At 41.7% G+C, this 13,728-nt stretch overlaps 1 protein-coding gene and 1 long non-coding RNA gene across 8 annotated transcripts in view; one reads left to right on the forward strand and one right to left on the reverse strand.

Moving 5' to 3' along the window:
- The first annotated feature begins 473 nt into the window (after positions 1-473).
- The window catches only part of LOC139422682 (lysosome membrane protein 2-like), a 55,956-nt gene continuing 42,701 nt past the window's right edge, over positions 474-13,728 (forward strand). For 2 of the 7 annotated variants that reach the window (XR_011635745.1, XR_011635742.1), the window contains exon 1: positions 513-1,130. Coding sequence is in view for 2 of the 7 variants with exons in the window: in XM_071173882.1 (XP_071029983.1) it covers positions 1,008-1,130 (123 nt within the window). In the remaining 5 variants the exon portion in view is untranslated. Of the gene's footprint in view, positions 1,131-13,728 lie in introns of all 7 variants that reach the window. The other 5 variants (XR_011635746.1, XM_071173883.1, XR_011635743.1 and 2 more) reach the window with 4 other exon arrangements.
- LOC139421850 (uncharacterized) lies at positions 4,957-11,842 on the reverse strand. The gene is made up of 3 exons (XR_011635682.1): positions 11,775-11,842; positions 5,434-5,547; positions 4,957-5,321 (listed from the first exon to the last, which is right to left on the reverse strand). It is a non-coding gene; the product is annotated as an uncharacterized lncRNA (long non-coding RNA).

Below are 13,728 nucleotides of genomic sequence, written 5' to 3' on the forward strand. Positions count from 1 at the left end.
TTAAACTTAACCCTAACCACTATCCTAGCTAACATTAACTACCTAGACACCTAGCTAGAATTCGTAACGTATAGAATGTTTAGAAAATGTTTAACATATTGTTTGTTTTTCTAATTCGTAACATATTATACGAAATGGGTGATGACATCCACAAATGAATACATTCTATTCAAAACGTAACATATACTGAATGGAGTGACTTGGATTGACATAGCCTACAGAATAATACGACCACAGCCTCAGTTTAGCAAATTCATAAAATATAATTAGGCTACAATTTGTATTATATATTACGTATTGTAGCCAAATTCGTAACATATTATATGAAATGGGTGATGGACATCCACAAAGTAATACATCCCATAGGAAACGTCCTAGTAAATGGAGTGTCTCGGATGTATGTACAGAATAGTACGACATGCTCTGAGACCACAGCCCCAGCCTGTAACAGCACTGACACACGTGTTGAGGGGAGACAACAGCCGTTAAGTTGTGACCAATCAACATTCGCTAACGCACGGAGGGCACAAGTGTGACCTTGCAGGACGCTACAAATATCCACTGGCATGTTTTATACAGCTTACTACACCTTCACCACCCCGGACAGCAGCCCAACTCCTTTTGCTGTGAAATATATTTTACATTATTAACCAGAAAGCGGATGGTTAATTAAAGTTAGCTTAATTCCCCTTTCTTGGACCGCCTATAAACTAAGAAGTATAAAGAAACGATTACCGTTATTATTCATTTTGTCGACTAAAAAACGGTCGCTCCTGCAGAATAGAAGTTCTGTCACATCTTGCAGAAACCATCGAAAAAACGGACCACTAAGATCAGTCAACAAGGTCAACTTTGAATAAGTTTCTTTGTTACCGTTTGCACAGTGAAGGGAACTTGCAGATAAAAACACAGCAGGCTCAGTAGCCACGTTTCAACGGCATCATCCTCCGCTTCTTCTACGCAGTGGTCGAACTTTTACGCACTGTTGTCTCGGAGTCACCTTTATCATGACGCGAAGATCTTGTGCGATATATGGAGTCGGGATTGTTTGCGCCAGTCTACTGATCATCGGGATTGGCTTGGTTGTGACTCAAGTATTTCAAACTTTGATCCATAACCGGTTAAAAAAGGTAAATGTATTTATTATACAAAAGTTAAGTCATTTGTATTTTATATTTTATAGTGTTATAACAATGGTTTAAGTCACGAGATGTTTTCATTCATAGGCCTACAGCTTGAGTGGAAATAATATTTGTAGAGACTGAAAAGCCTCTGGTCAGAGTAAAAACATTGATGAAAGTGTTGCTGTTCACACGGCTTCTGCATGAACTAGGGTCTGCCTCTCTCTCGTATATCAGCCCAGGGTAGCTATGGTACATCAGCTCTGTACTGAAGAGCGAAAAATAGGCGTCAACATTTATCTCTGCAGGGAAGGAGCTGTAACCTATACTATTATTTACACAGATGATGTTGAAATTATACTGTATGTTGACAACTACTATGATTTTAGACATCATGGAGGGCACCTTGTTGTTGAACAAGAGGGTAGCTAGGTACGTGCATGTGAATATGCATTATAGACCCTTTATCATCATTACATTGTCCCAGTTTTCAGTCAATCTTGTCACAAAGGGTGTATAATTTGACACACTAAACTATCCAGGAAGCCTAACAAGCAAAACATTGACTTGTCTAATTAAACTATCCAGGAAGCCTAACAAGCAAAACATTGACTTGTCTAATTAAACTATCCAGGAAGCCTAACAAGCAAAACATTGACTTATCTAATTAAACTATCCAGGAAGCCTAACAAGCAAAACATTGACTTATCTAATTAAACTATCCAGGAAGCCTAACAAGCAAAACATTGACTTATCTAATTAAACTATCCAGGAAGCCTAACAAGCAAAACATTGACTTATCTAATTAAACTATCCAGAAAGCCTAACAAGCAAAACATTGACTTGTCTAATTCAATAATACAGATTTGAGTCCTTTGTTTACAATAGCATTCAGTCCCTATTGATATGATAAACATTGTAAACCCCTATAAGATTACATGATATATCATCACTTTGTTGTTATTGTTGTTGTTGTTGTTGTTGTTGTGATTAGTGCTACTGTTCAATGCTATCACGTTTCAATACCCAGATGCAGACAATGTCGAAGTATCAACAGTTTACTAATCCCACAAGGGCATGCAAAAGACAGGTCAAGGGCAGGCAGGGGTCAGTAATCCAGATAGGTGGGGCAAAGGTACAGGATGGCGGGCAGGCTCAGGGCAGGGTCAGGGCAGGTTCAGGGCAGGCTCAGGGTCAGGGCAGGGTCAGGGTCAGGGTCAGGGCAGGCTCAGGGTCAGGGCAGGCAGAAATGGTCAACACCGGGAAAACAGGAACAATCGAGAGACAGGAACAGAGGGAAAAACGCTGCTAGGCTTGACGAAACAAAACTAACTGGCAACAGACAAACAGAGAACACATGTATAAATACACAGGGGATAATGGGGAAGATGGGCGACACCTGGAGGGGGGTGGAGACAATCACAAAGACAGGTGAAACAGATCAGGGTGTGACAAATGCCACTGATATGCATTTTCCATGCTCTCATTGAAGAACCTCAGTCAGAAGCGTTTTCCTGAGCTGGATAAGGACGAGGCATCTTCTCTGTGCATCCCCAAATGGCACCCTATTCCCTATATAGTGCACTACTTTTGACCAGAGCCCTATGGCACCCTATTCCCTATATAGTACACTACTTTAGACCAGAGCCCAATGGGGTCCTGTTTAAAAGTAGTACACTATGTAGGGAATAGGGTGCCATTTGGGAGGCAGACCTGTCTCACATGTGGCAAACTGCATTGCATTATATGTACAATTGTCCACCTGTTGTGCGTGCGTGCGTGCGTGTGTGCGTACGCGTGTGTGTGTGTGGTCAATCACATAATAAACTCCTTTTCACAATTCAACCTCTTGTAGTTGAAGAACTATACAATGACAACATTTCATATAACTTAGAATATGTTTACAGTAATGCTTTTTAATAAAACCATTTTACAGTTTTTAGTACGGGATGTAGAGAATGAGAGTGGACAGTTCTGTGTTCCGAATAGTCATGATTCTAAGGTGATTTTGTTATACAACTTTCCCCATGTGTCAGAGGAGGTTCCATGCAGTTGGTTGCAAAGGATGGATTCCACAGCTAAGAATAACTAACCGTGCCTTAGCCCATGCAGACAACCCTCTGGTGCTCCAACCCAGAGCTAGGCCACTGCCCAAACAAATTACTTTTAGGCAGAGGGAGGCAGTGGGAGGCAGTGGGAGGCAGAGGAAGGCAGAGGGAGGCAGTGGGAGGCAGAGGGAGGCAGTGGGAGGCAGAGGGAGGCAGTGGGAGGCAGAGGGAGGCAGAGGGAGGCAGTGGGAGGCAGAGGGAGGCAGAGGGAGGCAGTGGGAGGCAGAGGGAGGCAGAGGCAGGCAGAGGGAGGCAGTGGGAGGGAGGGAGGCAGTGGGAGGCAGAGGGAGGCAGTGGGAGGCAGAGGGAGGCAGAGGGAGCGATAAAAGGGGGTAATATACCCCGTGGGTTAAGCAGCTGTTGATTGAATCAAGATGCTACACAGCCTGTGGGTTCAATGGCGGGAAGAACGGGATAGATAGTGTGACTGAAGCTAGGTTCATGGAACTATGGGTACATCTCAAATGGAGAGCCTATTTCCTATATACTATAGTGCACTACTTTAGACCAGAGCCCTATGGGGTCCTGTTTAAAAGTAGTGCACTATATAGGGAATAGGGCTCCATTTGGGACACAAAATGCATAGTGTGACTGATGTTTAAAAATCCTCTCCATCTGGGTTCAGATTCCACAGAGACTTCCTGCCTGGTTTTGTGGATCGGGGTGTGGGGTAGGCGACTAGATTCAGCCACGGGCCGTGATTTTTGTTGGAACAAATAGTCCGCCGGACTGGAAAATAATTGTAATAATTTATACACTGCAAATTGACCGCAACTTAGATTGTATTAGAAAATAACAATAATTTCACACCTTGATTACATTGAGACACGATCATATCTCTTTTTATTTTATTTGTGGGAGTAGTTTTTTATTTTATTTGTATTTATTTAACTGGGCATGTCAGTTAAAAGCTCATTCTTATTTACAATGGCAGCCTACCCCGGCCAAACCCGGACAACAGGTTTCCTAAATTATTGAGATTTTTTTTGCTTAATCCCTAGTGATTTTATACTTTTTTGACCACAAACTATAAAAAAAATTTTTAAATAGATGACAAATTTTGGGGTAGGGGGCAAAAACAATCCCTCGCGGGGCAGTTTTGGCCCACGGACCCACCTGTTACCGACCCCTGGGGGATTTCTTGGCCTTGTTACAGAAGTCATAAGTAAGTCACAGTTGTAAAACAGTGGATGTGCAAGGTCAAAGATAGCTTTTAACTGTACATAAATAAATTAAAATGAGTATAACCTTTTGTGCTTTACTCACATACACAATGTCCTTCTCACTCCTTTAAGTGCCAAACCAGCTGGATGTGACAAGGGATTTGTAACGGTTAGTAAGCAAGTGAGGAAAGGTTCCTGGAAAATCTTTGGGTGAAAACTGGAGTGTAGGACGAGTTTAATAAATAATTGAATTCAGAGGTTAAATTGTAACATATTCCACTAATCTCTGCACACCTAATCTATTGAAATATACTCTACTGTATATATGGTACAGAAAGGTTTAGCTTAAACTATTTGGTGTTTTACTGTACAGAGTACCTTCATAAACAACTGTCATCATTAATCACAGTAAGATAAATACAGTAACGTTCTCTCTTCAGGGCATCTCTGTTTGTTGGTGTTAGAAGCCCAGGAAATTCTGTTTCCAGTAACGTTCTCTCTTCAGGGCATCTCTGTTTGTTGGTGTTAGAAGCCCAGGAAATTCTGTTTCCAGTAACGTTCTCTCTTCAGGGCATCTCTGTTTGTTGGTGTTAGAAGCCCAGGAAATTCTGTTTCCAGTAACGTTCTCTCTTCAGGGCATCTCTGTTTGTTGGTGTTAGAAGCCCAGGAAATTCTGTTTCCAGTAACGTTCTCTCTTCAGGGCATCTCTGTTTGTTGGTGTTAGAAGCCCAGGAAATTCTGTTTCCAGTAACGTTCGATCTTCAGGGCATCTCTGTTTGTTGGTGTTAGAAGCCCAGGAAATTCTGTTTCCAGTAACGTTCGATCTTCAGGGCATCTCTGTTTGTTGGTGTTAGAAGCCCAGGAAATTCTGTTTCCAGTAACATTCTCTCTTCAGGACATCTCTGTTTGTTGGTGTTAGAAGCCCATGACTTCAGAAAACACAGTGCTTTTAACATACAATGTTTTCATTATACATATTTGACACACATTGATACTGTACATGTTCATTTATACAGTAAATATCATTCTGCACACCCTTACCTGGGATTTGAACTCACAACCACTTGGTTTACAGCATTCCGAGCCTCCTGCTACGCCACCATGCCCGTGTCAGTTATCAGTTATTCTGACAGTTTCCTCAGTTCCAAACTGCCTCTGGAAGCAACGTCAACAAAATAACTGTTAGTCGGGAGCTTCATGAAATGGGTTTTCATGCAGCCCAAGATTACCATACGCAATGCCAAGAGCTTGGCTGGAGTGGTGTAAAAGCTTGCCGCCATTGGACTCTGGGAGCAAGCATTTTGCTACACCCGCAATAACATCTGCTAAACACGTGTATGTGACCAATTGATTTGATTTGATTTGATCAGTGGAAACGCGTTCCCTGGAGTGATGAATCACGCTTCACTACCTGGCAGCTCGATGGACTAACCTGGGTTTGGAGGGTGCCAGGAGAACGCTTCCTGCCCTAATCCATAGTGGCAACTGTAAAGTTTGGTGGAGGAGGAATAATGGTCTGGGGCTGTTTTTTCATGGTTCGGGCTAGGCCCCTTAGTTTCAGTGAAGGGAAATCTTAACGCTACAAATCAAATCAAATCAAATTTATTTATATAGCCCTTCGTACATCAGCTGATATCTCAAAGTGCTGTACAGAAACCCAGCCTAAAACCCCAAACAGCAAGCAATGCAGGTGTAGAAGCACGGTGGCTAGGAAATGCTACAGCATACAATGACATTCTAGATGATTCCAACTTTGTGGCAACATTTTGGGGAAGGCTCTTTCCTGTTTCAGCATGACAATTCCCCCGTGCACAAAGCAAGGTCCATACAGAAATGGTTTGTCGAGATTGATGTGGAAGAACTTGACTGGCCTGCACAGAGCCCTGACCTCAACCCCATTGAACACCTTTAGGATGAATTGGAACACCGACTGCGAGCCAGGCTTAATCGCCCAACATCAGTGCCCGACCTCTCTTTATGCTCTTGTGGCTGAATGGAAGCAAGTCCCCCGCAGCAATGTTCCAACATCTAGTGGAAAGCCTTCCCAGAAGAGTGGAGGCTGTTATAGCAGCAATGTTCCAACATCTAGTGGAAAGCCTTCCCAGAAGAGTCGATGCTGTTATAGCAGCAGTGTTCCAACATCTAGTGGAAAGCCTTCCCAGAAGAGTGGAGGCTGTTATAGCAGCAGTGTTCCAACATCTAGTGGAAAGCCTTCCCAGAAGAGTGGAGGCTGTAATAGCAGCAGTGTTCCAACATCTAGTGGAAAGCCTTCCCAGAAGAGTCGATGCTGTTATAGCAGCAATGTTCCAACATCTAGTGGAAAGCCTTCCCAGAAGAGTCGATGCTGTTATAGCAGCAATGTTCCAACATCTAGTGGAAAGCCTTCCCAGAAGAGTGGAGGCTGTTATAGCAGCAATGTTCCAACATCTAGTGGAAAGCCTTCCCAGAAGAGTCGATGCTGTTATAGCAGCAAAGGGGGGGACCAACTCCATATTAATGCCCATGATTTTGGAATGAGATGTTTGACGAGCAAGTATCCACACACTTTTGGTAATCTTGTGTATGTAGTTTGAAAATATTGTATGTTTAAAAGCAGTGTGTGGGTGCTACTGACAACATTTTTAACTACATTTTCTCAAGTTGGAGCTAAATTTGTGCCAACTAAACATTTAAAACAAAAACAATGCCAGTGGAACCCATTACTAAATAATACTTAGTTGAATCAACCAGATCATTTTTGACAGTGTTTGTTGGTGTGAGAACCCCTTGAGATTCCGTTCACAGTGGTGTTCTATCTTCATGGCACGGTTCTAACCTGCATCATAAGATAACTACTTTGTTGCCTTTCTCACATTGAGATCACACTCAAGGTTGTGGTTATGGTCACATGCAGTGTGTAACAATCCACATTGTCACAATTCTCCCACCGAATGGAATTTCATCCCATTTAAACTGTCTAGTACTGTGCCTTCCATATATGGAGAAAGAGTGAGAAAGAAAGACAGAGAGAGGGAGAGATCCTGAGAATTTAACACAATATGAATAGAATATACTGTATTAAAGGATTAAATACTGTTATGTGTCCAGCAGTACTAATCTGTTATGTGTCCAGCAGTACTAATCTGTTATGTGTCCAGCAGTACTAATCTGTTATGTGTCCAGCAGTACTAATCTGTTGTGTCCAGCAGTACTAATCTGTTAGCTGTCCAGCAGTACTAATCTGTTAGCTGTCCAGCAGTACTAATCTGTTATGTGTCCAGCAGTACTAATCTGTTATGTGTCCAGCAGTATTAATCTGTTAGCTGTCCAGCAGTACTAATCTGTCAGCTGTCCAGCAGTATTAATCTGTCAGCTGTCCAGCAGTATTAATCTGTTATGTGTCCAGCAGTACTAATCTGTTAGCTGTCCAGCAGTACTAATCTGTTATGTGTCCAGCAGTACTAATCTGTTATGTGTCCAGCAGTACTAATCTGTTATGTGTCCAGCAGTACTAATCTGTTGTGTCCAGCAGTACTAATATGTTAGCTGTCCAGCAGTACTAATCTGTTATGTGTCCAGCAGTATTAATCTGTTATGTGTCCAGCAGTACTAATCTGTTATGTGTCCAGCAGTACTAATCTGTTATGTGTCCAGCAGTACTAATCTGTTATGTGTCCAGCAGTACTAATCTGTTATGTGTCCAGCAGTACTAATCTGTTATGTGTCCAGCAGTACTAATCTGTTAGCTGTCCAGCAGTACTAATCTGTTATGTGTCCAGCAGTACTAATCTGTTATGTGTCCAGCAGTACTAATCTGTAAACTGTCCAGCAGTACTAATCTGTTAGCTGTCCAGCAGTACTAATCTGTAAACTGTCCAGCAGTACTAATCTGTTATGTGTCCAGCAGTACTAATCTGTTATGTGTCCAGCAGTACTAATCTGTTATGTGTCCAGCAGTACTAATCTGTAAACTGTCCAGCAGTACTAATCTGTTATGTGTCCAGCAGTACTAATCTGTTATGTGTCCAGCAGTACTAATCTGTTATGTGTCCAGCAGTACTAATCTGTTAGCTGTCCAGCAGTACTAATCTGTTATGTGTCCAGCAGTACTAATCTGTTATGTGTCCAGCAGTACTAATCTGTAAACTGTCCAGCAGTACTAATCTGTTAGCTGTCCAGCAGTACTAATCTGTAAACTGTCCAGCAGTACTAATCTGTTATGTGTCCAGCAGTACTAATCTGTTATGTGTCCAGCAGTACTAATCTGTTATGTGTCCAGCAGTACTCATCTGTTATGTGTCCAGCAGTACTAATCTGTCAGCTGTCCAGCAGTACTAATCTGTCAGCTGTCCAGCAGTACTAATCTGTTAGCTGTCCAGCAGTACTAATCTGTCAGCTGTCCAGCAGTACTAATCTGTCAGCTGTCCAGCAGTACTAATCTGTTAGCTGTCCAGCAGTACTAATCTGTCAGCTGTCCAGCAGTATTAATCTGTTAGCTGTCCAGCAGTACTAATCTGTCAGCTGTCCAGCAGTACTAATCTGTCAGCTGTCCAGCAGTACTAATCTGTCAGCTGTCCAGCAGTATTAATCTGTCAGCTCCACCACCTCTGAATACATTATAACCCTCAGTACCCGAGTCCAGAATGTCCAGATTCCTCTGCGTAGTCTAGCTCTTGATGTAGTCCAGTTCATGAGGTATGCTCCTAATATTCAGATACATCAACCCAAGTCCTTTATGATTTATTAAAGTCACATGGAGTGTCCGTCTCAAACAAACTAGGTTCAATATGCAGATGCTGGCCCTGTCTGTTTGATATTGATATACACTTGAAGTCCGAAGTTTACATACACCTTAGCCAAATACATTTAAACTCAGTTTTTCACAATTCCTGACATTTAATCCTAGTAAAAAAAATTCCCTGTTTTATGTCAGTTAGGATCACCACTTTATTTTAAGGATGTGAAATGTTGCTTTAATATATCCACAATTTAGTGGATGTAAACTTCTGACACTCAATGGCAGTATAGACAACAGTACGACGATAAAGCTTAGAAGGGGTATTACCTGAGTGGTGCTTGGTCTATCTTTGAGTGCACAATGGGTCATCTGTGTTTGGTATACTCCCACTGGACATGTGATTAAATGGGTTGTGGTTGCAAAGATCTCAGAAACAACAACTTTCTCTTGCTGTTTCCCTAATGGGTACTTAGTCCTTCTGTAATTTGCCGTTATCAGCTTGTGCTTTCTGTCAAAATATTTTAAAAACTCCTCAACTATAAACCTATAGGGAGGGAGGGTTTGGCCGGTAGGGATATCCTTGTCTCATCGCGCACTAGCTACTCTTGTGGTGGGCCGGGTGCAGTGCGTGCTAACCAGGTTGCCAGGTGCACAGTGTTTCCTCCGACACATTAGTGCAGCTGGCTTCCGGGTTGGATGCGCGCTGTGTAAAGAAGCAGTTTGGCTTGGTTGGGTTGTGTATCGGAGGACGCATGACTGATGACATGATAATACAGTCCAGAATACAGTCAGCTAATACAGTCCAGAATACAGTCAGCTAATACAGTCCAGAATACAATCAGCTAATACAGTCAGATAATACAGTCAGTTAATACAGTCAGCTAATACAGTCCACAATACAGTCCAGAATAGAGTCAGTTAATACAGTCCAGAATACAGTCAGCTAATACAGTCCAGAATAGAGTCAGCTAATACAGTCCACAATACAGTCAGATAATACAGTCCAGAATACAGTCAGACAATACAGTCTAGAATACAGTCAGCTAATACAGTCCAGAATACAGTCCAGAATACAGTCAGATAATACAGCCCAGAATAGAGTCAGTTAATACAGTCCAGAATAGAGTCAGCTAATACAGTCCACAATACAGTCAGATAATACAGTCCAGAATACAGTCAGACAATACAGTCTAGAATACAGTCAGCTAATACAGTCCAGAATACAGTCCAGAATACAGTCAGATAATACAGTCCAGAATGCAGTCAGCTAATACAGTCCAGAATAGAGTCAGCTAATACAGTCCACAATACAGTCAGATAATACAGTCCAGAATACAGTCAGCTAATACAGTCCACAATACAGTCCAGAATAGAGTCAGTTAATACAGTCCAGAATACAGTCAGCTAATACAGTCCAGAATAGAGTCAGCTAATACAGTCCACAATACAGTCAGATAATACAGTCCAGAATACAGTCCAGAATATAGTCAGACAATACAGTCTAGAATACAGTCAGATAATACAGTCCAGAATACAGTCCAGAATACAGTCAGATAATACAGCCCAGAATAGAGTCAGTTAATACAGTCCAGAATAGAGTCAGTTAATACAGTCCACAATACAGTCAGCTAATACAGTCCAGAATACAGTCAGATAATACAGTCCAGAATGCAGTCAGCTAATACAGTCCAGAATACAGTCAGACAATACAGTCCAGAATAGAGTCAGATAACACAGTCAAGAATACAGTCCAGAATACAGTCAGATAATACAGTCCAGAATACAGTCAGTTAATACAGTCCAGAATACAGTCTGACAATACAGTCCAGAATAGAGTCAGATAACACAGTCCAGAATACAGTCCAGAATACAGTCCAGAATACAGTCAGATAATACAGTCAGTTAATACAGTCCAGAATACAGTCAGATAATACAGTCAGTTAATACAGTCCAGAATACAGTCAGCTAATACAATCCACAATACAGTCCACAATACAGTCCAGAATACAGTCAGTTAATACAGTCCAGAATACAGTCAGATAATACAGTCCAGAATAGAGTCAGAACACAGTCCAGAATGCAGTCAGCTAATACGGTCCATAATACAGTCAGACAATACAGTCCAGAATACAGTCAGGAATACAGTCAGCTAATACAGTCCAGAATACAGTCAGCTAATACAGTCCAGAATAGAGTCAGCTAATACAGTCCACAATACAGTCAGATAATACAGTCCAGAATACAGTCAGGAATACAGTCAGCTAATACAGTCCAGAATACAGTCAGCTAATACAGTCCAGAATAGAGTCAGCTAATACAGTCCACAATACAGTCAGATAATACAGTCCAGAATACAGTCCAGAATACAGTCAGACAATACAGTCTAGAATACAGGCAGCTAATACAGTCCAGAATACAGTCCAGAATACAGTCAGATAATACAGTCAGCCAGTACAGTCCAGAATACAGTCAGATAACACAGTCCAAAATACAGTCAGTTAATACAGTCCAGAATACAGTCCAGAATACAGTCAGATAATACAGTCCACAATACAGTCAGATAATACAGTCCAGAATACAGTCAGCTAATACAGTCCAGAATACAGTCAGCTAATACAGTCCGGTGGCCTGACATGCTTCCACTCAAAGTAACCTGACCTCTCACCCCATGTTCCGCGAGCTCTTTCAACGACCTAGGCCAAGTTGCTCGAACAAACCGACCCATAACCCACATTATCTGGAGTGGTGATGAAGTAGTGCTCCCCCAGGGTTCTAGATCTCAAGAGTCAGCCAATGAGGCCACAGACAAGGGTTCTAGATCTCAGGAGTCAGCCAATGAGGCCACAGACAAGGGTTCTAGGACTTAGTAGTCCGCCAATTGCGAGACAAGCATGAAATAAACCAGATGTGACTAACTGGTAACGGTTGTGCCACCCTGACATCATGACATGCCATCCTAGGTGCATCTGTCTTTCCATAAACACACCAGTAGAACAGACTTGGGATCAGTGGTGTAAAGTACTTAAGTAAAAAATACTTTAAAGTACTACTTAAGTAATTTTTTTTAGGTATCTGTACTTTACTTCACTATTTATATTTTTTTTACTACTTTTACTTTTACTTCACTACATTGTAAATAAAATATTGTACTTGTTACTCCATACATTTTCCTTGACACCCAAAAGTACTCATTACATTTTGAATGCTTAGCAGGACAGAAAATAGTCAAATTCACACACTTAATATAAGGAATTTGAAATGATTTATACTTTTACTTTTGATACTTAAGTATATTTTAAACCAAATACTTTTAGACTTTTACTCAAGTAGTATTGTACTGGGTGACTTTTACTTTTACTTGAGTCATTTTCTATTAAGGTATCTTTACTTTTACTCTAGTATGAGTAAAAACTATTTCCACCACTGCTTGGGATATTTCCCAAATGGCACCCTATTCCCTATGGAGCCCTGGTCAAAAGTAGTGAACTATGTAGGGAATAGGGTGCCATTTGGGAAACAGTATTGCCAAACTGTCTTCTGAGCAGACCGAGACAGTAGTGTTTAGTCTTCCTCGGGGTTACATGTTCTCCCATGGCTCCCTATACAAACGCTTTAGCTAGTAATTATATAAATATTGATAACTAAGAATAAATGCCAGCCAGGCAAACAAAGGTCCTTCCCTCACTATCCTGCTGTGAGACACAGAAGCACACACCCACACACCCCCACACACACACACGCACACGCACACGCACACACACACACACACACACACATACACACACACCCACACACACACACACACACACACACACACACACCCACACACACACACACACACACACACACACCCACACACACACACACACACACACACACACACACATACATAGAGACACACACACATAGAGACACACACACACACATACACACACACACACACACACGCACACACATAGACACACACACACACACACACACACACACACACACACACACACACACACACACACACACACACACACACACACACACACACATACATAGAGACACACACACATAGAGACACACACACACACACACATACATACATAGAGACACACACACACACACACACATACATTGAGACACACACACACACACACACACACACACACACACACACATACATAGAGACACACAGACACACACATACACACACACACACACACACACATACATAGAGACACACACACATACACACACACACACATACACAGAGACACACACACACACACACACACACACATACACAGAGAGACACACACACACACACACATACATACATAGAGACACACACACACACAGACAATCCTGATGTGACTGACCCAGTCCAAAAATATAACACACAAATCAGGACTTATATGTCATGACAGTATCTTACAAAATATAGATGATGAAACAACTGATCTTTATTTAGCTTAGTTTTAGTATTTGTTTAATTAGGTTACTTATTAAACGCGGTTTCATCCCAAATGGCACCCTATTCCCTATATAGCACACTACTTTTGACCAGGACCCTGTGTTTATGCACTAAAAGTGCACTATAAAGGGAATAGGGTGCCATTTGGAATGCAGTC

Source organism: Oncorhynchus clarkii, chromosome 12, assembly GCF_045791955.1.
Source record: "Oncorhynchus clarkii lewisi isolate Uvic-CL-2024 chromosome 12, UVic_Ocla_1.0, whole genome shotgun sequence".
Lineage (NCBI taxonomy): Eukaryota > Metazoa > Chordata > Actinopteri > Salmoniformes > Salmonidae > Oncorhynchus > Oncorhynchus clarkii.